General features: G+C 44.9%; 1 protein-coding gene across 6 annotated transcripts in view; it reads right to left on the bottom strand.

The window, feature by feature from the left end:
- The window catches only part of CPVL (carboxypeptidase vitellogenic like), a 129386-nt gene that overhangs the window by 56073 nt on the left and 59649 nt on the right, over window positions 1-13664 (bottom strand). For all 6 annotated transcript variants that reach the window (XM_047763734.1, XM_047763730.1, XM_047763733.1 and 3 more), the window contains 4 exons: window positions 9194-9316; window positions 7966-8097; window positions 3892-3990; window positions 2130-2303 (listed from right to left, as the gene is read on the bottom strand). In XM_047763734.1, coding sequence (XP_047619690.1) covers window positions 2130-2303; window positions 3892-3990; window positions 7966-8097; window positions 9194-9316 — 528 coding nt within the window. The remainder of the gene's footprint in view (window positions 1-2129; window positions 2304-3891; window positions 3991-7965; window positions 8098-9193; window positions 9317-13664) is intronic.

The raw sequence follows: 13664 nt of genomic DNA, 5'->3' as shown, positions 1-13664 counted from the left end.
TCTTGCATTCCTTAATGCTATATTTATGCCCACTGTTTATGCTTTGAAAACACAAGTGCTAAGCTCTTTTTGGTTTAATAAGTGTGTGGGTAATAAATAACTAATAGATTATGAACAAGTTGATTAGATATATTTTTATTAGATATAGCACTAATGGGTAGAATGATTTTTCATTCATTCATTCATTCATGGGTTACTGACATCTACTTGAGGCTGGGGCTACAATGGGCAGCCCATAATGGCAGTACAGTGTGCTAAGCGCTAAGCATGACCACAGAGGAACAGACAGTGTGGTCTGAGAGCTGAGACAGAAGGACCAGCAGTACGTAAGAAAGGTGCTCAGAGAGGGCTCCAGGCAGGAGGGGATAAGCCACTACATTTCCCTGACAGAACCAAACACAGGGATGGCTGAAATTCTGACCTAATCTAGTTAGACTCTTTCTTTCCTAGAAAGTATTTCATCAAGTTCTGAAGATTTATAATGGGTTTGTACCCTCTGCATGCCATTGACTTTAGACTCTATGAATAAAGATTTTATGCCTGGGCACAAACTCTTGCGTACTAGAAGCAGGACCAGAAAATGGGCCTTCTAGGTCAGGCATATGCTGAAACACAATCTAGTAAGGGTGCATTTGGCCAATGACTCCCTGGACAGTGCTGTAGGTTGCACACTGAACAACCCCAAGGGACACTATTTCCACCATAGACATCATAGAAGTGTGTGTTCCTATGTCAGAAAATGGCAGCAGGGAGTCTGGTTCAAATAGAAGCAGTATTTTAAGACAATTTCCGGACAGATAGACATAAACTGTCTTGAGGAGAGACTGCCTTTGTCTAACTCACGTGTTGGTTACTGGCTGCCCTGTTTTTTTCTTCACCCCAAACTTTACTCTTGCCTCTGCCAGGAAACAGAGAGAAAGTGGGTCCCCTTGGGTGGTGACCTCCTCTGTCATTAGCACGCTCCTCCTGACCGTGCCTAGGACAAAGGCCAGCAGTCCTGGAGGACTGAGGAGGAGGCGTGGGAAAGAAATGCCCAGGATCACTGCCCTGTGGGCTATGGCAGCTGTAGACACGAATATGCAGTCTGTTTTAGCAGCAGCCACTTTTTGGTCTGCAGGATGCCTCTCCTTCTGTCCCCTGCTTGGGGTCCTTCCCTCAAAGGGACAGTTCTAGGGTCCACAGCTCCTTTGCCTGAACCTCTAGTATCTCCAGAAGCAAATCACATCGCAAACAGCTACCACAGTGCTTGACTTTACACACCTCGAAACAGGGACCCTGACTCATTCATCCCTTCAGTGTGACAACCCAGGATAAAGTTTGGCTTAAAGCAGACACTGAAGACCCTGCAGCTGAGTGACATGAATGGATGCAATCATCAGGCCAAAAGCATTTTGGGAATAACCATTTGATCTCATTTATCGCTGACTTCATTGGCATTAATATCATAAAGCAAACAATAAGGGACAATTGGCCTACACAAGGCCAGTCGTCTTCTCAGCTCTGCTCTCCCTCTTTTCTCAAGAAATGATGAGAGCTGGCACGGGCCAAAGAGAATTTCATTTTCAGGAACTATCAGGGGAAAGTGATTGAATCAGATGGGAAAAGAAAAAAATCAAAGCCTTTAATTCAAAGAAATCAAACAATGCAGTGGTTGTTTTATATATATGTATATATATATATATATATATGTGTATATATATATATGTGTATATATATATATATACGTATATATTTTTTTTTGTCTTTTTTTTGTTGTTGTTGCTATTTCTTGGGCCGCTCCCGCGGCATGTGGAGGTTCCCAGGCTAGGGGTCGAATCGGAGCCGTAGCCACCGGCCTACGCCAGAGCCACAGCAACGCGGGATCCGAGCCGCGTCTGCAACCTACACCACAGCTCACGGCAACGCCGGATCGTTAACCCACTTAACAAGGGCACGGACCGAACCCGCAACCTCATGGTTCCTAGTCGGATTCGTTAACCACTGCGCCACGATGGGAACTCCTATTTATATTTATAAGATACCGTAAAGGTAAAAAATGGCAAGTCAAATCCCAAGTGGAAGAAGTCATCTCTGCTCTGGGTCATCTGAAAAGTTCCTAAAATAGATAGTAACAGAAGTAACTCTCTTACCTTATAATTATTCATGATTTCAGTCAACCACGGTTTCACAGACTTGACTGTATCTTCTCGCAAGTACTTTTCAACTTTGGATCCATCACTAAAAGTCCGGTTTCCCACATGGATGGCTTGTCTCACTTGTGGGAGGGACAAAAATTTCCCATAGTAGCTCTGGTCCTCAGGTTCCTGGCAAAAGGGGGGCATTAAAAAGATATTAGGGAACTGGACTGGGTGGTGGGAACAGCATGCTGGGAAAGCTTCAAATTTCTCATAACACACATCACAGTGAACAAGATGTGACAGGACTATTAACTGGTCTCCACCCTGAACATTTTAACCTGGGGGTTTGGGGGAAATTTAAACTTTACTAAACAAATCTGGACGATCTGATACTCTCAGAGCCCATGTCCAATTTGCAAGTGCTGGAGTTTCCTTTTTGTAAGAACAAATCTTTTGCGATCTCTGACTCCAATTAAAAACCCCATTCAAGGCAAAGATAAGGAAAATGAAGAGGTGAGATTATCAAAATCAATTTGCTCCTGGCTGGAGGCTCTTGGAAAGGAAGGTAAAATGGACCACAAGGGGCCAGGGAGGTGATGTGGTGGATTGAAAGCTGAGGATTTCTTTTCTGTTTATTAAAACCACACATGCAGAATAAGGAGATGACCATAATTTAAGGGGGGAAATATATTAAGTGTAAAAACAAATGATACTTTATGAAGGACATAAGACAAAAGAAAAGTTGTCCATGAGTCTTACTTTTAAAAAATACCGCATAAAAGAAAATATCCTAAAAGAACAGAAAAAGGAGTAACCGGTTTTAAAACGTTACAAAAGGATTTAAAAAAAGTTGGACATCAACAATTTTGTGAATCATCAAAAATTTTTGCTAACTATGAACACATTACTTTGTAAAGAAAAAAATGTAATCACAGATTTTCTTTCTTGTCTAGCATGTGTTTCTCCTGGTAGAATCTAAATTCAAAACCACAGGGTTGGCAAATTCCACTGAAACTAGTTTTATATTTCATTTATGAAATAGTTCATACAAAATACAAAACAAAACAAAATAGTTCATAAATGAGGCAATTTTATAAACAGAACACACTGTCATATATGCTAGACACAAGATTACAAAAATCTAAATCCCCACTCTGGCTCCCTTTGTCTGATTTGATTAATTCTACATTAAAGACATCAACTGTGGCCTACTCTTATGAAAGAAACTACTCGGATACTTTGAGAAATATCCCAAGAGGGCTTGAAATGAGGGCCATGCTAACTGCATGAAACATCTTAAGTTAAAAGCACGACAAAGCAAATATTTTCATAAAGGTTTGGCAGGTTGGGTTATCCAAACTGTCTTAAGTATAGAACAAATAATGTGGGCATTTTCAAAAACCTCACTATAGGATTGGAGCTCTGGGACCTGATACCCAGAACTTCAATCCTGGCCTCTGTCCTCCACAAAAGAACTTCTGTATAACAAGCTCTCCTGGGGGGGAAACTGTTAATCAAAGGGTTTTTTTCTTTCTTTTTTTTTTTTTGAGTTATCTGGAATATCACACATTCTCAATGGTCAGATTATAATGTATACAACATGGGCTAGGTAAAAAAAAAATCCTATAGATTAGTAGAGCAAATAATGCAATACAGTTTGGACATGTTTGTCTAGTGTAAAGTTAGCTATAATATTTCCCAAATCAGAGGAAGGTTGGTTTTGCCAACAGTTTTAAGCAAACACTATTATGGTTTTCTTTTAAAATGTCATTACCGTGCACTGTAAAAGGTTGTAGTAATTAGGACATCCTGTAACATTCTGGAAGTAAGAAGGCTCTCTTGTTAAGCCACCATCTAGTAGTTTATCCAGTAACTAGGTTGGAAGAGAGGGGAGAAAGAAAGAAGGACAAGATCAGGGTGGGTAAAAATATCTAGGCATTTGTCTTTTCATTTATTCAATTACTGCTTCATTCCTGCCGTGTTTCATTCAACAACCATTTACCCACATCTCTGTGCTGAAGACACTGTCCTAGCATGGGAGACACAGCAGTGAACCAGGCAGAACAAAAGGGCTCCCTCACAGAACTTCCGTTCTAGAGAGGACAACAGACAAGCCTTAGGAGGTAAAATGTGCAGTGGATGAGAGAGTGATGAAGGGCTACGGAGAAAACTAGCAAGGAGAAGAGGAGTGGGAAGTGCCACGTGTGCCAATGGGCATGCGTGTGTGCCCAGGTACAGGGGACACCCCAGGACGGAAGAAACAGAGGTCTCACTTAGAAAGCGGCATTTGAGTCAAGACCTGTTGGAAGGGAGGAAGCAGCCATGCAGACATCTAGGGAATAACCTTCCTGGCAGAGGAGAAACAGTGAGCTCCAAGGCTCCGACCGTGGGAGTCAGCCCGGTGGGGAAGGGTTACCATAGCCCGATCATGGATCAGAGGACGTGGATATACATGCAGGGGCTTGGAAACGGGTGGGAGTTACCTTTGGACTTAAACAAACACCCGGTCACGAGCTGAGGATGGGAGCCGTCAGCATGGCTGTGTGCTTTTCCCTGATCATGTGAAGCTGCATGGAGGCAGGAGGCAGGGGCAGAGAGGTGCATGTAGCCAGGGCTGCGGTTGGGCCCAAATTGTTGGAGGAAGTGCGAAGAGGGCATAGGTTGAGAAGAGGGGGGAAGAATGACCTTGGGTTTAAATTGGGTGATTAGAGAAATTAAGACTTGCGGGCTGGGGCATCAGAAGAGGAAGTAGGATCAATGTGGTGGAGGACAATAGGGTTGCGGGACTGTTATTCAAGCTGGCAAATCACACGTCGTCAAACAGAAAGGTGGGTAGGCGAGACCTGGGGAAGCCAGTTTTTGGTCAAACCTTGTTTCACAAAGAGAGCTCTGATGCCGAACCCTGTCCACAGGAAGAGAGACAGAACAGGACCGGGGTCGGCCACAGTGCAGCTTGCAGAATCGCTAAGATGTTCGTTCGGAGGTTTTTATAGAACACCTAAAAAGGACCACTGGAGCAATACCAGGGTGGGAATAATTCTAGCCCCAGGCCTGCCACCATCTATGATGTGGCTTTTGGCAATGGATTGCACCGCTCTGGGTCTCAGCATCCTAACCAGTGAATGTCAGTTGTGTATCTGCGAGTCGGGAGAGAAGACGGTCTAAATGTCCCTCCAGCTGTGAGTTACTGCTCTTTGATTAACGAAATCATTTTAAGCGACTGGAACATCGAAAAGGCTTTATTATTTAGGCTTCAGACTTTGACATTTGTATTCTCTTGGGTTTCGTGATTTCTTGGGAGTCTCCTATTGCATGAGTTGAGACACATTTTCCGACTCTGGCTTACTTTCCCAAGTATCATTCTATCTATTTCCCTTGAAAAAGCAGCAGTGTTTTAATTTACCACTCAAGATTTTGGACCCATGGTCACAGAGACATGGTATACCCTCGCTTTTTTTTTTTTTTTTTTTTGGCAGGGTCGGGGGGGTAGGCAAGGGGGTGTTCTTTTCTCTGTTTTCTGGCAAATCTGGTTTGGGAGAGGCTCTATTTAACCTCACTGACCATCTTCGCCTTATCTCTGAATACACAAATTATCTGAACTTTTCACAAATCCTGTGGGTGCTTAGGCTGCTGGATCACACACAGCACAGACATCTTTCTGGTTTCTATATCCCTTTGAGTCGATATATCAAATGTTCTTGCTCTTGAGAGTTCCTGTTGTGGTGCAGTGGAAACGAATCCAACTAAGAACCATGAGTTTTCGGGTTTGATGCCTGGCCTCGCTCAGTGGGTTAAGGATTTGGCATTGCCGTGAGCTGTGCTATAGGTCAAAGATGTGGCTTGGATCTGATGTTGCTGTGAGCTGTGGCGCAGGCTGGCGGCTATAGCTCCGATTAGACGCCTAGCCTGGAAACCTCCACATGCTGCGGGTACAGCCCTAAATAGAAAGAAAAAAAAAAAAAGTTCTTGCTCTTGACATTGGTTAATCCCTGTATGCGTCTTCAAAAACACATCAATTAATTGTCTCACTTTCAGATGGGTCTCATGCAATGCAACATTTCATATTATTTTTTTTTTTGCTCTTTTTAGGGGCACACCTGTGGCATATGGAGGTTCCCAGGCTAGGGGTCCAATTGGAGCTGTAGCTGCTGGCCTACACCACAGCCATAGCAACGCCAGATCCGAGCCATGTCTGTGATCTACACCACAGCTCATGTCAACACCAGATCCTTAACCCACTGAGTGAGGCCAGGGATCGAACCTGTGTCCTCATGGATGCTAGTCAGATTCATTTCCACTAAGCCACGATGGGAACATCCATATTAATTCTAAATTCTAAAAATTGAATCCTTTCCTGTTTTTGTTTTTGTCTTTTTAGGGCTGCACCTGCAGCATATGGAAGTTTCTAGGCTAGGGGTCGAATTAGAGCTACATCTGCTGGTCTACCCCACAGTCAGAGCAACATGGAATCCGAGCCGTGTCTGCAACACACACCACAGCTCATGGCAACACTGGATCCTTAAGCCACTGAGAGAGGCCAGGGATCGAACCGAAAACCTCATGGTTCCTAGTCGGGTTCATTTCTGCTGCGCCACAATGGGAACTCCTAAAAATTCAGTCCTTTACATCCATTCTGCCTACCACAGCAGACAGCCTGAAGCCAGTCTTGAAAATACTGGGATTGCAAGTTGAAGAATGACCCGACCTTTCCCTGAGAAAACAAGCTCCTTCGTCTTTCCTTTGCATTCACAATTGCACAAGAAATTCTGACTCCACACTCTGCAGCCACAACAGATGTCCTGACACCAAAAGGGGAGCGGGCTGGCTTGGGACTTCCTGAGCTCCCCCACTCATGGGCGGGGGTGAGTGGTCCCCTGTGACCGCTTGCTGCTGTCAGAATTCATAGCAAGGGCAGCCACTGCCCTGGGGGATTTCGGGCAGGGCCCTGGCACCCTATTTGTAAAATGGAGCACAACTTTGTCACCCCACCTTCTCCATAAGTTGGTATGTCCCCTGTTTTGAGCTGGGCCAGCTGACCTACGGCACCTAAAAGATTATTAATATCAGGCCTTGGCCTTCAATGCTGTCAGGTGAACTGTGACAGGCTGTGCCTCCAATAACAAGAAGATAAAGGCTCCAAATTCAGCCTCTGCCTCATTTACTCGTGTGTCAAACATGCCAGCTCTGTGGCAAGGAGGCAAAACCCCCCCAAGGAAGATTGTTTGCACCTGATCTTGTCTGCATTGGTAAACAAACAACCAACCCCCTTGTATCCTAATATTTAGTCCAGGCTTATATTTTCAACAACCCCCCAAAAGGGTGACGAATGTAACCCTATTATTCCATCTTTAAATTCAATTTCAGGAGAGCGACTTGATGATATTTCCAAATGCCAAAGGCTCTTCACAAAAGTTTCAAAAGACCACCCCTCATACTCTTTGTTCCTGACATAGGAACATGTGCCACTTCTTACACTGCAGCCACCTCTCCAGCTGGAGCCCCGTGTGAGGATATTACCCTCGGAAGGGTTCGGAGCACATACGGACGCATGTGCATCCACCTGCTTCTGATTTCCTTATGGTAGGGCTGCCCTGAGGGCCTACACAGTGTTGAAAGAAATCAAAACAGTTAATGAAAGACACAGTTAGATCAACACCCCAAGGTGATCTCAGGCTTAACATATTGCCAAAGTCAAGTCACAGAAACCCAGGCTGTTTTCTTCCTTCGGAGCCCACCGGTCCAGCCTCCGGCTGGGGGCCGGCGCCTCAGATCACCCCCCTCACAGCAGAGGGCCAGGCCCCTCTCAGCCGGAGCGCGCTGCTCCAGGGCAGCGCGGCCCAGAACTCACTTCAAAGGCTTGAGACCACTTCTCCTCCTGGATGTATTTCACGCACACGTCGCACTGCTTCTGGAAGTACTTTCTCTGCTTCTCGTCCAACAAGCCGATGTGGAACAGGAATGGCGCGTAGCCCCCTATGACCTGAGGAGAAGAGAGGTGAACACACACGTGGCAGGAAGAGAGAGCGACGTGAGCGGGGCCCACCTGCCTGTGAAAAGCCTTTGTCGTTTGTCAATCTCATGCTGGAATTAGCAGAGCTGGACGATACACACATACACACAGTGCATATGCACCACACAATGCACACATGCAGAAAACACACACACACCACACACACCACCTGCCATGCAACACACATCCACACGACCCACAACACACACCACACACAAATGCACAGCACACATCATCTAACACACAACACGAATACACATGTCACACAAACACACACATAAAACACACGACACACCACACACAAACGTACAACACATACATCATCTAACACATAGCACAAATGCACATATTACGCAAACACATATATACATGAAACATACAACATACACAAATACACACAACACACAAATATATCACACAAACACATTACACACATACATGAACACACAACATATAAAACCACCTACCACACGACACACATACACACAAATACGCAACACACACATCACCTAACACACAACACACACTTGCATGAAACATACACACGACACACAACACACAAATATATACACATACCACATATTATGTATAAACACACAAATACACATACCACACAAACACACAAATAAAATATACATAAAAACACACATACACAAACACATCACACTACCTACCACATCACACATATACACGTAACATATACCACATAAACACACACACCACACAAACACACATCCATAGCACTCACACCATGCATGCACAGCACACAAATACACACATGACATACAACACACATACACACAAAACATACACAAGCACATCAAGCACATGCACACAGAATGCTCACACTTACACTCATGCTCCCAGCCAGCCTAGGCTGCCATCGTAAGCTGACACTGTAAAACATTTGGTAAAAATTAGAAGATTTAAATCATTAGGAAGTCAACTGAGCAACAGTCTTTCCCTTTGTGAAGTTCAGTCTCCAGGGTGAGAGGAGCCTCCCTCTGACCAAAGGGGATTTAATCTCCTTAAGGAACCAAAGGGAAAGGAAAAAGGAGCCACCTACTGACTCGGGATCAAAATACGCGTCTCCGAGAGCGATGCCCTTCAGGTTGATCTTCAGGGTCACCGCGGGGTTGAGCGCGTGGATGTAGTGAGCGAGGGCGGGCACGTACTTCCCGGCGTAAGACTGAGGAGGGGAGACGGTGAAATCAACCATCACAAACCGATGCTACGACAAGGAGGGGTTTTTGTGAATGAAAAGCACAATAAACAGGGAGTGCCCCTTGGGGCTCAGCGGAACTGAATCAGACTGGTATCCATGAGGATGTGGGTTTGATCCCTGGCCTCGTGCAGCGGGTTAAGGATCTGGATCCCGCGTGGCTGTGAGCTGCGGAGTAGCTCACAGACATGGCTTGGATCTCGAGTTGCTGTGGCTGCGGTGTAGGCCGGTGGCTACAGCTCCAATTTGACCTCTAGCCTGGGAACCTCCACGTGCGCAGGTGCAGCCCTAAAAAAAAAAATCACCATAAACAAGCAGAACTTCCACAAGACACACCAAGTGTTTCTTAACATTCCAAATTCCAAGAGCAAAGAGCTCTGTCCCTTCCTTCTCTTGTCATACTTAATAGCAGCAAGGGACATGCAAGCCACAGGTTAGGAGCGCAAAAAATAACAAGGGAACAAGCCTAAGTGAACGTTCTTATTTCCTTCCAAGAGAAAATAACACGGACACCAGTGAACACAATTCTGCCACCCCCGGCATTTTTCTTATCAGAAAGTTCCATGGCAAGCTTTCTTTAAAAAGAAAAAAAATCTCACGGCCAAAATGAGGATGTCAATCTTAAACCCCCAAGCCCCACGGGGCACTCCCTTGGTGCCATCCTTCACCTCTTTCCCTTACACCCCACGAGAGACCACGAATGAATCTCATCAACGCTGCCTATCCTATCAGCCCATGTCCACCGCCTGAGGTCTTTTTCTTGTGGCAGCCTCCTCGATGGGCTGCTGCTTTCGCTCTTACCCTCATCCAGTCTGTTTCCAAGACAGTGGTCTGTGAAACGAGCTCCTGCCACACCTGGGCACAAACGCTCCAATGACTTGCCATCGCTCTCAAAGCAAAAGCAACGTGCTTTTTCCCACACAAACAAAGGGCTGACATGATCTGGTCACGTCACGAACATTCTCCCTTGCTATCTTCTTTGCCCATTCCTCTCCAGCCCCTCTTGGACCAAATCATACTTGGAATCCCCACTGTTCCTTCCACCAGCGCCTCTGCATTACCTGTTTCAGCCACTAGGATGTTCCCCTGATATCCATACAGTTAACTCCCTCGCTTCCTTAAATGAGGCCTTCTGTGGGATGTCTTCCCTGGCTACCTTATCGAAAATGTTAACATACCTTTTTTTTTTTTGCCTTTTGTCTTTTGAGGTGCACACCCATGGCATATGGAAGTTCCCAGGCTAGGGGTTGAATCAGAGCTGTAGCTGCTGGCCTACAGCACAGCCACAGCCACGTGGGATCCAAGCCATGTCTGCAACCCACACCACAGCTCATGGCAATGCCGGATCCTTAATCCACTGGGCAAGGCCAGGGATCAAACCCACATCCTCATGGATGCTAGTTACATTCATTAACCACTGAGCCACAACAGGAACTCCGACATACCTTTTTTGGATAGTTTATATTCCCTTCTCTCCTTTTCCATCCTAATTTTTATTACTCTCCAGCAAACTTTTCCTTGTGTGTTGTTATTCCCCTACCCATGCTAGAAGAGAGGTTCCACGAACACTGGGATCTCTGTCTGCTTTTTTAATTAGTATGGACCCTGTCCTGATGCTGTTTATTTTCAGTGCTCAATAAACAGTTGGTGAATGAATGAATCTTGACTTAACCTACATGCACGTGAAAAACAGCCATGCACGTATGTTCTAGACAGACTAGAGGCATTATGTGGGTACATACGAATCTGCAGAACCTTCGCAGTATTTCCAAGGCTCTCTGGGGGTCTGCAGTTCAAAGACTGGGAATTCCAGAGAGCTCTCATTTATTCCATGCCATAATCACATGCTGGAGTTACCATTATTCCCATTTCAACATGAGGACATCGGGGCTCTGAGAGGTTAAGTGGTAGAGTCAGAATTAGACCTGGTCCGACATTCCCCAAATCCTAACTAAACCCCTTCCAAATTTGATGGAAGGATGTAACTACGTCATTTACACAAGATCACCTCACTGAAGCAGCCCTCTTGTGTAATAACAATGCTTTAGGCAAAGTATTGAATCAAGGCCACTTATCCATTCACATGCGAGTACATTTTAGCTTCCTCGTGGTGATGTGAAGACGTGTTTACATGTCTGAAACGTGCTTTGATGTATAACGGTACTATATTCTCTTGCTTGGGACAATAAGTGAACATTTATCAAACAGAATTTCTGTACATTGACCCAAAAAAGAAAATTTCCTTGAGTAATTATTTCACTGCTAAAGATGTATTTTATAGTCTTCATTCAACGATGGTTTACTGGGCAGCTCTTCTGTCAAAGGCGTCGTGGTAGATACTTGTACGGACACAAAAATGAATAAAGCACAAAACTTGTAAAGTTCACAATTTCTTTTTTGTCTTTTTTTTTTTGGTCTTTTGTCTTTTGAGGGCCGCACAAGTGTAATTTTTCTCACATTATCCTCTATCGTGTTCCGTCGCAAGGGACTAGATATATTTCCCTGTGCTACATAGCAGGATTTCATTGCTTATCCACTCCAAATGCCATAGTTTGCATCTATTAACTTCCAACTCCCAGTCCATCCCACTCCCTCCCCTGCCCCCTTGGCAACCACAAGTCTGTTCTCCAAGTCCATGAGTTTCTTTTCTGTGGAAAGGGTCATTTGTGCTGTACATTAGATTCCAGATATAGGTGATATCACATGGTATTTATCTTTCTCTTTCTGACTTGACTTCACTTAGTACAGAAGTCTCCAGTTTCATCCCTGTTGCTGCAAATGGCATTATTTTGTTGTTTTTTTATGGCTGAGTAGTATTCCCTTTTTTCCTTTCTTTTTCTTTCTTTTTTTTTTTTTTTGGTCTTTTTGCCTTTTCTAGGGCTGCTTCCATGGCAAATGGAGGTTCCCAGGCGAGGGGTCCAATCGGAGCTGTAGCCGCCGGCCTATGCCAGCGCCACAACAATGAGGGATCGAGCCATGTCTGCAACCTACACCACAGCTCACGGCAAGGCCAGATCTTTAACCCACTGAGCAAGGCCAGGGATCAAACCCACAACCTCATGGTTCCTAGTCGGATTCGTTAACCACTGTGCTATGACGGGAAGTCCTAGTATTCCTGTATTTTAAGATAATGAAAACAAAGGTCTGTGCATTTCAATCACATGCCCACCTGGAATTCTATCCAAGCTTAGCTGCTTCTACACCTCTCACTTCTCATATCAAATGACATTTCAATCAACAGTCCTGGAATAAACTATGGGTCTCTGGCCCCCCAGGCTGGGACCCACCCTTGGATTTATCAACTACACACTTGCTAAGGGGACAGATTCTGGCAAAAGAGACAGTGAGATGGATATTTCTGTAACCACGTCCAAAAAATCCATTCCTCAATGTTCAGCGCACATCTGCCAACCTAACCATGATGCTCTTTGCCTCAGTTTTTGCTTTCTCATGACTATCACACACTTCCTTGCCCTGAGTCAGTGTGACAAATCCTTCCCTGCCGTTTTCATTAATCGTTTCACTGGTTGAGTGACTCGGGCTGTCACACAGTAGACAATCAGAGGATTATTTTATGGAAAACAGAAACCGAAACATTATAATGAAATTTCAATTATTTTCTCTCTCCTTGTTGAGACACATTTCCTTTCTTTTTTCTTCAGGATCAGACTTGTTTATTCCTCCTGAACCATTTGTTTCTCAATTTAATGATGCTCTGACCCCTATGAGCACTTTAAAAGACAACCAGACACAATCATCCTTGAACTTAAATCATCCTATGTTTTATTTTACCCAGTTTTCTCTTTTCTGGATAGGTTTTAAATAGAACAGAACCTCAGACTGTTTTTTTGGTTTTGTTTTGTTTTGTTTTTTGTCTTTTTAGGGCTGTGCCCGTGGCATATGGAGGTTCCCAGGCTAGGGGTCTAATCGGAGCTGTTGCTGCCGGCCTACGCCACAGCCACAACAATGCCAGATTCGAGCTGCGTCTGTGACCTACACCACGGCTCACCGCAGTGCCGGATCCCTAACCCACTGAGCGAGCCCAGGGATCGAACCTGCGTTCTCATGGATGCTAGTCAGATTTGTTTCTGCTGAGCCACAAGGGAACTCCTAGAGCCCCAGACTTTGGGGGGAGAAGTCAGGTGTGGTTGTCTGATGGATCAGAAATGGACTCCATGGCCCCTTAGGACTTATCATTGTACTCCTGTAATTCTATGAACTCTTGCTTCTTTTGTTCTGAATTCTGGCCGCAACAATAACTAAAGCGAAGACGACCACAACTATCAGCCCCGTGGTTTCTCTGATCTCTGGCTGG

Source organism: Phacochoerus africanus, chromosome 16 (assembly GCF_016906955.1).
Source record: "Phacochoerus africanus isolate WHEZ1 chromosome 16, ROS_Pafr_v1, whole genome shotgun sequence".
Lineage (NCBI taxonomy): Eukaryota > Metazoa > Chordata > Mammalia > Artiodactyla > Suidae > Phacochoerus > Phacochoerus africanus.
Note: the sequence above shows the minus strand (reverse complement) of the source record. Positions and strands in the feature narration are given on the sequence as shown.